At 47.9% G+C, this 12,026-nt stretch overlaps 1 protein-coding gene across 2 annotated transcripts in view; it reads left to right on the top strand.

Moving 5' to 3' along the window:
- The first annotated feature begins 10,047 nt into the window (after positions 1-10,047).
- The window catches only part of Eefsec (eukaryotic elongation factor, selenocysteine-tRNA specific), a 210,441-nt gene continuing 208,462 nt past the window's right edge, over positions 10,048-12,026 (top strand). The window contains exon 1 of one of the 2 annotated variants that reach the window (XM_006996141.4): positions 10,048-10,454. In XM_006996141.4, coding sequence (XP_006996203.1) covers positions 10,181-10,454 — 274 coding nt within the window. In that variant the 5' untranslated portion in view covers positions 10,048-10,180. The remainder of the gene's footprint in view (positions 10,455-12,026) is intronic. The other variant, XM_076567283.1, reaches the window with a different exon arrangement.

Here is a 12,026-nt window from a genome sequence, read left to right as displayed (position 1 = left end):
AAAAAGCACATTTCCATTTCATTCCTAAAAAGAATCTTTAAAGCCCAAACTCAAATCAAAGAGCACAGTATAATAACTTCCTGTGGGCAAATTTATAATTAATCCTGGATTAATTGGCCTTAATGAAGTTGAATTAATTACTGGCTGTTTGTAAAGAACTTTGAACTACCTGAGTACAAAACAGCATTAAAAAGGCAGAAAGGAGCCGGCATCACATTAATATGAAGAATGAATCCGAGTAATCGCAGCTCTGCAGGCTGGTTCCCGCCAGTGATTTTGTCAGGACTGCACTCAGCCTGTGCCACAGTCCCAGGTCTAAGGAGGCTGCTGCAGAGGCAGCTGCCTTCCCAGCTGGAGTGTCAGAGTGCATCCACACCAGCCACAGCTACACTCTATCTGACCATGCCGGGCCCAGAAGTGTTTTCAGGGGAGCCTGGACTGCCCCTCCCCCACAGTGAGTGGGGAGAACACATAATGGATGATGAATGCAGTAAAAGAAAAAACTCCGCCGGGCGTTGGTGGCGCACGCCTTTAATCCCAGCACTCGGGAGGCAGAGGTAGGCGGATCTCTGTGAGTTCGAGGCCAGCCTGGGCTACCAAGTGAGCTCCAGGAAAGGCGCAAAGCTACACAGAGAAACCCTGTCTCGAAAAACCAAAAAAAAAAAAAAAAAAAAAAAAAAAGAAAAAGAAAAAACTCCAAAGTATGTTAAGGGGCTAGGGCAAATATAGCTCACTGGTAGAGCAATAAGGCCCTGGGTTTGATCCTTGGCACCTCAAAAAAAAAAAATCATGTTAAAGGACGATACATGCAAAAGACAGACTAGAGAAAGGGAGAGGGGCAGAGGGGACAGGCGTATTTGAGGTATGCTGTCCAGGGCACCACTCACTGAAGGAGTGGCAGTTGAACTTGAAGGAGGTGAGGAGAACCGTGAGGAATTCTGGGAAAACATTCCAGGATGAATTGGCCTCATAGGTCTGAGGAGTACTCCTGCCAGTAGAAAAGAGTGGGTAAGGCTGTGAGGAGCAGGGGCAGATGCCAAGGGGCTAGAATAGTGACTCCAGTAAATTAAGAAGCTGATACACACCTATTGGAAGGGCTAAAATTAAAACAAAGCCGAGCACTTCTCAATGATGCCCAATGGAAGTATCCTGCCAATCAACTGAAGCCACATAGGGCTGCTGGGAGTATAAAACAGAACAGCCCCTTGGAAGACAACCCAGCAGGTTCATCATGTGTCTTAGTTATGGTCATCACTGCTGTGATGAAACACCATGACCAAAGCAACTTGGAAAGGAAAGGGTTTATTAGATTTACACTTCCACATCACTGTTCATTATTAAGGAAGTCAGGACAGGAACTCAAACAGGGCAGGAAGCTGGAGGCAGAGGCCATGGAAGGGTGCTGTTTACTGGCTTGCTCCTCCTGGATTGTTCAGCCTGCTTTCTTGTAGAACCCAGGACCCCCAGTCCAGGAGTGGCACCACTGAGAATGGACTGGGTCCTCCGCTATCAATCACCAATGAAGGAAGTGCCCTACAGGCTGGCCTACAGCTGATCATAGGGAGGCATTTTCTCAATTGAGGCTCCCCCCTCTGATGATTCTAGCTTCTGTCCAGTTGACGTAAACTGTCCAGTACACCATATGACCCAGCAGTCCCTCTCCTCAGCATGTAACATAGTGAGACTTGCCAGGCTGTGGTTGTCTACTTCATGCTGCTATTTATAGGGTGCTCTGAGGAGGGGAAGCTTGGAGGGACAGGAAACGAGACACAGGGGCTGTCAGGAACTACAGGTGAGGGCAGGTTTGATCACAGCAATTTGTGGGAGGGTTATGGGCCCATTTTTGTGTCTTGATCGTGGTAACAGGTTCTGGATTTTCTGAGTGAATCAGATTGAATGGTTTAAGAGCAATGGAGGTCCAGAGACGTTGCTGGATTACATAGGAAACATTAATGGGATTGCTGGATGGATGTAAGGACTGGAAAGGTGGGGTTCTTACCAAATGCATGAGAAGGGGGGGAAGCTGGTAGAGTGAGGTGGAGAGTGTGGTTAGGAGTCTCACTTTTGTTTGTTCTGAGACATCTCACCTTGCAGCCCTGGCTATTCTAGAAATCACTATGTTAGAGCAGGCTGGCCTCAAACACATGATCTTCCTGCCTCTGCCTCCAGAGTGCTTTGATTACGGGCATGTGCTGCAGTGCCTGACAGGAATCAACTTTAGGTGTTGGGTGTCTGGGAGCAAGGTCTCATGTAGCTCACAAGGCTGATCTTGAACTTGCTTTGCAGCTTGAACTCTTGAACTTCCTTTCTCTCTCTCCAAAGTACAGGGCTTATAGGTATGTGTCAAGATATATGATTGGAATTTGATTCTTTCTTTCTTTCCTTTTTTAAAGATTTATTTATTATGTATACAGTGTTCTGTCTGCATGTATCCCTGCAAGCCAGAAGAGGGCACCAGATCTCATTACAGATGGTTGTGAGCCACCATGTGGTTGCTGGGAATTGAACTCAGGACCTTTGGAAGAACAAGCAGTGCTCTTAACCTCTGAGCCATCTCTCCAGCCCCCGGAATTTGATTCTTGACAAGTCTACTTGATTGTGACTACCACTGGACTGCAGAGACATCTGGGTGCCACCATGCCTGGTTTATGTGGTGCCAGGGTCCCATACATGCTAGGCAAATACTCTACCAACTGACCTATGTCTCTGCCCCTATAATTCTTTTAGGAAAAAGCATATAGGGTGGTATAATGAAGTCCTCCAGATCCATCATCCAACTCAACAATAATCAACCCACAGGCACTACACAGTCCTCTTCTTTTAGGTTTCTTGTTTGGGTAGCTTTTAATTCTCCCAATTTCAAATATACCATGGGGATAAAGAAAAACCTGGTGCTAAGGAAGTCCCCAGAAATCCACAAGGCTGACCCCAGCTTAGACTACTAGCAATAGTTGAGAGGGTGCCTGACCTGGCTTACCCCAATAATCAGATCGGTGAATACCCTAACTGTCATCATAGAGCCTTCATCCAGTGACTGATGGAAGCAGATGCAGAGATCTACAGCCAAGCACCAGGCCAAGCTCCAGGAGTCCAGTAAAAGAAAGGGAAGAGGAATTCTATGAGCAAGGGGCATCAAGATCATGATGGGGAAACCTACAGAGACAACCAAACCAAGCCAGTGGGAATTCATGAACTTTAGACCAACAACTGTGGAGCCTCCACAGGACTGGGCTAGGACCTCTGCATAAGCGAGACAGTTGTGTAGCTTGATCTGCTTAAGGGGCCCCCTGGCAGTGGGATCAGGATCCATCCCTGGTGCATGAGCTGGCTTTTGGAGCCCACTACCTATGGTGGGACACTTTGCACAGTCTTGATGCAGGGGCAGGGACTTAGACCTGCCTCAACTGAATGTACCAGGCTCTGCTGATTCCTCATGGGAGGCCTCACCTTTTCGGAGGAGGGAATGGTGGGTAGGTTGGGGGAAAATGCTAGAGAGGGTGGGAGGAGGGAAGAGAGGGGGATCTGTGATTGGTATGTAAAATGAATAAAAAATTTCTTGAAAAAAGAAGAGTTGCTTTGCTCGTGGTATCTCTTCATAGCAATAGAACACTGACTAAGACATGGTCTTTGTCATTTACTTCTTCTAAACCACCTATTTGTCTCATTTGCTGCTCTGTCTCCAGCATAACAGTGTATGATAGCAGATGTTTGTATTTGTTAGAAAACCAAGAAAGTGAAGTCATGAAGACTTAGAAATAAATCAACATCTAAATTTGGAATTACATTATTCAGCTCTCTGTTACTCTAACAGAATGCCTTGGATAACCAACTTAGGAAGAAGAGAGGTCTGTTCTTGGCTGGCAGTTTTGGAGGTTTCATCCATGGGCAGTTGGCCCCATTACTATGGAGACTTCAGTGATGTAGTACATTGTGGCAGGATCATATGGCAGAGAAGTCTGCTTACCTCCTGCTTGTAGGTAAAGTAGAAAGGTGGAGGAAGGGGCTGGGGTCTCAGGGACACACCTCAAGGACCTCACTTCCTCTGATGAGGTCCCATACCCCAGAGATTTTGTCACCTCCCAAAAGTGTCCAGGCTGAGACAAGTCTTTGGCACATGGGTCTTTGGGGGAACTCGCCTAAACTATAGCAAATATCACCCAAGGTCTTCCTTCACCATCTACACCCAACAAGTCACAATGTCCTGGCAGCAGGAAATCTTTGTGAATCTCTTACCCAAAACTCCTAGGACCAAATACCCAAGAACTCACAACTTTGTAGACACAAGGGAAGATCCAGAGAGTAGCTAGATACCTACCACATGCCTCCCACATGGATAGGGGCAGCACCTCCAATCACTTCTGTGTCTGCAAGAAGCGTGGGCACTGATAATTTGGTACAGCAAGAGCCAGCCTCTCTTGGCGCAGGTCATGGTATGTTACTAGCTTGTCAAGACACTTGCCATTTTCAGAGCATTTTGGATTTTGGAAATACAGGCCCACGGCTGGAGAACTAACTATTTTAAAGTTCAGATTGTCTTTCATTTTTCCCAGTATTTATTACAAAATGATCAAAAGTACAGCAATGTTGCAGAATTTACCAGTGTATGTGGGATAACTCATCCCTAACAGGCTAGAGGGCCAGTTGGACCAAACCAGGAATAAGATACTTTCTGACAGCCAACCTGGGTCTGCCTAAAGGCCTTAGCAACAGCAGCTGAGACATGATCTGGAGATGACCTGGACCAATGAGAGGCAGCCAAGTCACACCAGCAGATGCATATTCATCAGACCTTCCTTCAGGGTGGGGTGGAGGGTATATAAGGCTTGCCTCTTCCTGAATAAACTGAGCTTGTTGTTTCCACATTCTCCTAGAGTCTGTGTCATTGACTCTGCGCCTACTTGGCCCCCTCCCCGAAAGGGAACAACAGCACGGGACCCTGCAAACAAGTGCACACCTGCATTTGTGCTGCTATCCCCACAGCTGCGACAGGGCTTTTAACAAAAGGACTTCAGGAAGGAAGAGTTTATTTTGGTTTCTGATGAGAGGGTACAGACATCATGGCAGGGCAGGCACAGCAGCATGAGGGTGTGGGTCACACAGTGTCACAGGCAGGAAGCTGAGAGGTGAATGCTTCTGCTTCACTCATTTTCTGTAGTTTATTTAGGCCGTGGCCTTAGCCCATGGAGTGGTACAGCCCATTATTAAACCGTCTCAAAACACCCTCACAGACACATGCAGAGGTATGTCTCTTAGGTGATTCTAAATCCCACCCAGTTGACAGGATTAAGCAATCCTCATTCTCCCCTCACCTGGACTTGAACAACCCCATTTTACTCACTTACCTTATCACACATATCCACCTGGCTCCTCTGCATAGAGAAGCACTTTAACCATGTGCTCAGCCCCAGGCTGGGTTGTGACTTGTGTTTTGCTTTGTTCTGAGATGGAGTGTGACTATCTTGTCCAGGTTGGCCTTGGACTCTTGGATTCAGACATCTTCTTCCTTAGCTTCCAAGGTCCCTGGATCACCCAATGTGACCCAGGCATCTCTGATGCATTTTAAAGTAAGTGACAGAAATAGCACCCTCCCCCCTAAGCACCCCACTATACTGCCACCCCCCCCCCCGTGTTCAATATTGGTCTTTAGGTTTGGGGGGGCATATAGAATTTCCATAAAAGTGCACAGATCTGAAGTGTATACTGATTGCATGTTGATACATACACACACTGGTAAAATGTAAACCATCAAGGCTCAGAATATTGCAATCAACTCAGAAAATGCTTTCAAGGCTCCTTCTAGTTCATTTCTGGTCCACCCCCACTCTCAGAAGCACCCTTAGCACTATTTAGGCTTTTCCCACCAAAGACAGTTTTGCCTCTGGGACAGTAAATAATTTTGAAATCTTCCCCCAAATTCCATCCTTAAAACTTCCTTCTAGCCCATTCAACTCGACTCTGTCTGAGGTTGTAACAGTCATGCCTCCGGGTACTATTTCCATTTAGGTGAGGTATCACTACCAACAGGAAACCTCTCAGGCCCATGGCTCCTTCCCACTCCACATCTATACCCACCTTATAATTACTGGGTTCACTGACTGCCGCTCTCCCTTCTTCCTGTTCTGTGGCAAGGAGCTCTTTCCCCTGAGGCCCAGAGTCGTCCCAAAGTTGTCATTCCTTTAAAAGTCAACCCAGGAGGGGAATGATAGCTCAGTGATTAAGAGTTCTTGTTGCTCTTGCAGAGGACCTGGATTTGGTTTCTAACACCTACATGGTAGCTCACAAACACCTGTAACTTCTGTTCCTGGGAAACTGATGCTTTCTTCTGACCTCTGTGGGCACCAGGCATGCACGTGTTGTACAGATATACATGCAGACAGAACAGTCATACACATAAAATGAAATATATCTAAGAACATTTTCAAAATTCAACACATGAAGTTCACTATTGAGTCTGAGGTCAATATCACATTAAAGCTTTAAAACATTCATTTGGGTGCTGTTTTTCAGTGTTGGAGATGGAGCCCAGGGTTTTTTGTGTGTACGAGGTGAGCACTCTGCCACTAATGACACCCCTAGCCCCTGTTTTATTGAGACAAGGTAGATAGATAGACCACGTTGGCTTCTGCCTCTTGGGTGCTGGGGTTATGGGCATGTGCTATCAGGCTCAGCTCCTTTCATTACAGGTTAAATACACCTCATCTGAAATGCCTAGGACAGGAAGTATTGAAGATTTCAGGGCTTTTTCTTCGTGTTTTAGAATGCTTGCATACACATAATGTGGTAACTTGTAGGTGGGACCCAGGTCTGAATATGACATTGTTTCATACAGCCCTGTGTACAGAATCTAAGGGTAATTAGATATCTAGCTTCAGTGGTTTCATGTTTTGACTCTTGCCTGTCACATGAAGTCAGGTGTGGAATTTTCTACCTGTAATATCATGTCAGAGCTCAGAAAGTTTCAGATTTTGCTGTATTTGGGATTTTTAGATTAAAGGTGCTTGATTCTTTACTATTTGTCAGGATTTTATGTAAGGCCGTGGTGGGCAGTGAGTTTATTTGAAGCCAGATCCTGTTCAGAACATTTTGTTGGAATGTCCTCTAACACTCTTGTTACATGTCTGCTAAGCTCCGTCCTAAAGATGCCCACTGTTTCATCACTGGGTTTCTTTTTCTTTTCTTTCTTCCTTCCTTCCTTCCTTCCTTCCTTCCTTCCTTCCTTCCTTCCTTTCTTTCTTTCTTTCTTTTTTTTTTAGTGTTTTGAGACAGGGTTTCTCTGTGTAGCTTTGCGTCTTTCCTGGATCTCACTCTGTAGACCAGGCTGGCCTCGAACTCACAAAGATCCACCTGCCTCTGCCTCCCGAGTGCTGGGATTAAAGGCGTGCGCCACTACTGCCCGGCTATCACTGGGTTTCAAAGAGAGTTTTATTTTCAAACAATTTTATGTTATGTTTCCTGTCTGGAAGATGGGAAAAATGGAGGCACAAAATTTGGGGGTCATTTTCCCAAGGGCACTAATTCATATGAGGACCCCACTGTCATGACCAATCTAGTCCTAATGACCCATCTCTAAACGCTATCACAAGCGGGGGGAGTGTCACAGCTCCGGAACACAGATCTGTGGAGAACACAATTCAGTCCACAGCAAGGACCCTAGTAGAGAGTCTTGATCCTAGGAGCTACTGGAGCCACCTTCTGCAGACACACATATATGGCCTGGTTCATCACAGAGACAAGCTGACTGCCAGGTAGGGGTCAGTGAACTTTAAGCTTGGCCACCATCTGAGTAAAACTGCGGCCATCTTCATGAGGCCAGCTGTGTCTACTTCCTAAGAGTCCAAGATCATTATCAGGCCTGTGAACTGATGACATTCCCTCCTAGGAGGAAGCCCCAGGAAGGTCACTAGACCTTCACTGCAGTATCTGGCCACTCCTCCAAGCCATGAGTATTCAGTTCAGCCCTAATTGCACTTGGCCTCAGGACCTCAGGGAGGGTCGAGAGTATACAGGCTGGTGTAGACTGGGGGAAGGGAAGAGGCTTCATCTGTGAGGCTGTGGGGAAGCCATAGTCCATGCTCAGTGAAGACTTTCCAGTGCAACTGCTCTGAGATCATCAACACTCCTAACAGGAACCCCTCACCCACATTTATCAGTAAGGCAAGTAAACTCATCCCTAGGATGAACCAAGGTAGAGATGCCCTTTGGTTTTGTCCTTGGGATCTTAGGAAGAGGAGGTAGATGCCATTCACATCTCCCCACAGGAACGAATTTTTTTTTTTTTTTTTTGGTTTTTCGAGACAGGGTTTCTCTGTGTAGCTTTGCGCCTTTTCCTGGAACTCACTTGGTAGCCCAGGCTGGCCTCGAACTCACAGAGATCCGCCTGCCTCTGCCTCCCGAGTGCTGGGATTAAAGGCGTGCGCCACCACCGCCCGGCTAACAGGAACGAATTTTAGCAACAAACGCTGAAATATTTCTCAGCACTCCCAAGTCAGGCTTTGCGTTAGACATCATCCATCCTTGTGATGAAATGCCTATACAAGCAACTTAAAGAAAGAGGTTTTAGTTTTAGTTCATGGTTTCAGAGATTTCAGTACACAGTCACTTGGGCTTAATACTCAGAGCCTGTGGTGGCCCAGTAGCCCATTATCTTGTGACAGGAGCAAGTAGTGGTCTGACTGAACTATTCATGGTGGACAAGAAGATGAGAATGGGGAAGGGACCAGGGACTACTAGACACAGCCTTCAAAGATACAACCTTCAAAGGCACTCTCCCAGCAACCTGCTTCCTTCAGCTAAGCCTCATCTCACAAAATAGCCCACCACCTGGGGCCCCAGCACTGAACACACAAGCCATGAGACTGTGGTGGTTGAAAGAAAATGGCCCCTAAAGGGAGTGGTGCTATGGAGAGGTGTGGCTTTGTTGGAGTAGGTGTGGCCTCACTGGAAGAAGTGTGACACAGTGGAGTCAGGCTTGAGATCTCATATATGCTCAAGCCATGCCCAGGGGTTCAGACTACTTTCTGTTGCCTGCCTATCAACTCTCAGTTCCAGCACCCTGTCTGCCTGCACGCCACCATGTCTTAACCACCCTCAATGAAATGTTTTTCCTTTATAAGAGTTGCTATGGTCAATGGTGTCTCTTCACTGCAATAGAAACCTTAACTACAGAAGACAGAGGACAATTCACTTTCAAATCTCAACCCCTCCTGCCCTAGAAAAATGGAAGGCTGGGAATGCAAGGCCAGCATGTTCAGCTCTCCGGTCCTCATCCCTCCCCAGTGAAGCCCCAGGTACCTTCTTTTCTTTGGCTTTTACTCTTTGCCAGACAACCACCTAGGTTTGTGGCCTCTTTTGTGGTTCCAGATGCCCTTCAAAACCTGAAAGGAGTTGCAGATGCTGACAGAACATTCACCACGCATTTCACCCACAGCTAAGTTGCAGCCTGTCATGGTAGCCTAGACTCCAGAGTGGTGTTTTGTTGTTGTTGTTGTTGTTGTTTTTCCTAGTCAATGAGGTCCTCTCCCATCTTTTCACAGTGCTTCCAGGTTTCCAACGGGCAGTTCTCACTGGAATTCTAGTGACAGTGTTTGAGGGGGTCTTACCTGAGCCTTACCAGGCTGCCTGCCTTCCCGTCTCTATTCTTGGCCACGGTTTTGCTTCATTCCTCTCATTTTCAGAGCGAATATGTCAGTCACCACATCCCAGTGCTGTGTATACAGTCTGCACTTTAATAAAGGCTGACAGAAATGAATGATAGACCAAGGAGTGTGTATGGAGGGATGAAAGGGTGTGTGAATGGATGGGTGGGTGTAATGATGGAAGGAAGAAACGATGGATAGGTGGCAGGATGGATGGAAGGAAAAGAGGGAAGGACGGATGGACGGAGAGACGAGTGAGTGGGTGAATGGAAGGATGGATACATGGAAGGAGGAATCTCCAATCTCAGGCTGGAGAGACTTCGTGGGGGGAGCCAGGTGACAGCAACCCCAGGTAGGCAGTTTGGCTGCGGTCCCGCCCTGCGTGCACCCGACGTCCTCTCCGCCCTGCGGTAGCGCTGTGGGCGCCCGAGGGCGGAAGCTTCCGTGCCGGAACCGGCGCGCTGGGCGCCGGTTGCGGGGGGTGCGGCTTAGCGGGCGGACCGCCTAGCCGGCGCTCAGGCGGCGGCGTGCGAGGCGGCGGCGGCATGGCGGGCCGGCGGGTGAATGTGAATGTGGGCGTGCTGGGTCACATCGACAGCGGCAAGACAGCGCTGGCGCGCGCGCTGAGCACTACGGCCTCCACCGCCGCCTTCGACAAGCAGCCGCAGAGCCGCGAGCGCGGCATAACGCTTGACCTGGGCTTCTCCTGTTTCGTCGTGCCGTTGCCGGGGGCTGAACCCGGGACCGGCGACACGCAGCTTCAGGTCACGCTGGTCGACTGCCCCGGGCACGCCTCCCTCATCCGGACCATCATTGGCGGTGAGCGCGGGCCGGGGCGGGAGCCGGGCTCGGGGTCCGAGCTCGCGGGACGGTGGCGGGCCTGACAGCCTAGGCCTGGCCGCCCTCCCGGGAAGCTTGGGGGCTCGAACTCACAGCCCACAGATGTGGACGCCGTTCCCGCCGTCACTGCCGTGCAGCGAGATACTTTCCTAGAAATACAATCCAAGGAAACAAACCCCACAAAAAGGGTATACGCAAAAGTTTCAAAAAGTCATCATCATTCACCTGACGTTTGGTGTCCCCATTCTCTGTCCCAAACACTGTTCCCAGCTTCCTGTGTATGGGTGGTTTCAGGAAAAGTACACAGAAACTCATGTACTCTCCGGAGATGAGAAGATCCCGGTTTTTCTCCTCCCCTTGTAGTACTTGGGGGGAGGGGGGTGGGGCTCGAATCCAGTGCCTTGATATTAAGAGGCAAGTGCCCAGTCCCTGGCTCTTATGACCTGATCTCTCCCTTTTTATACACAAATCAGCGCTGTATGGAGACTGCTCCACATCCATACATAAAGTTCCACGACTTATTTTTTAAGTCCACACAAAGTTCCTTTGTACACGTACACCAACATTTTCTTGATGGACTTTTGTGGCTTTTCTAGGGCTGGCTACCCATGCTGCGGTGACTAAGCCCAGAAGTCTTTGGGGTGTGCACTAGTATAACAGAGTGAGTTAGGTCTGCACTGTCTAAGGCAAAAAGCATATGTGTTTTCAGTCATGAAGAGTACTGCTAAAATCTCCCCCTAGAATGTGTACTACTTAATTCGTCTTTAAATACAGGCCACTTAGGAATAGGGCATTATAAATAAAACATCTCCTAGCTACCCCTCTGTGCTCAACTGTGGACCCCTCCCATTTGTCCACACGAAACTGTTCTTATGCCTTTTAAAATTCCTTTTGCAGACCCATTTAACTACTAGAGACAGGACCCCATAACCTCTTTTATAAGTACCCACCACAAAAATATGTATGGCTGAGTCTACCTTCTGTAGCCCCAGTGACCCATTTCCTGCCTGCCCCCTTGCCCTTGGGTTTCTTTCCAGCAGCATTCTGTAAGCATATGCCCGAATGTATAATGGGGCAGATGGTTCATTAGTCCCTGGGCATTCCAGGTTCCAGCTGCGGTGATTAGTAAGGGCTTTGATCTTTGTGGCCTCCTTTTCTCCATGCTGCAGGCAGTCTGAGACTATTTCCCTGTTTCACTGAAGTGGAAATGGAGACTTACCTGCCCAGAGTCACCCTCTTGCACAGTCTCTATTCAATCCACGATTCACTCATTAAAGACTGTCAAGACCCACATAGTAAAAAACAAACAAAACTAAAACCTCCAGCTAGATTCTGACTGGCCATGTTCAAATGCATTTTAGAAAATGTACTCTCAGCTAGTGTAAATTGGAGGTGGAACACACAGGGTAAGAACTAGAAAGTGGGCTGGCATGTGTCTCAGTGGTAGAGTACCTGCCTGGTGTGCAGGAGGCTCTAGGATCTATCCCCAGTATGGAAAACAAAAAAGAAAAGAAAAATTAAGTCTTTTCTGGTAAATACAGAATCTGACTT

The sequence above is a fragment of the Peromyscus maniculatus genome, chromosome 3, assembly GCF_049852395.1.
Source record: "Peromyscus maniculatus bairdii isolate BWxNUB_F1_BW_parent chromosome 3, HU_Pman_BW_mat_3.1, whole genome shotgun sequence".
In the NCBI taxonomy this organism is placed as follows: Eukaryota; Metazoa; Chordata; class Mammalia; order Rodentia; family Cricetidae; genus Peromyscus; species Peromyscus maniculatus.
The sequence above is the reverse complement of the archived record's forward strand: the minus strand, read 5'-3'. Positions and strand labels throughout refer to the sequence as shown.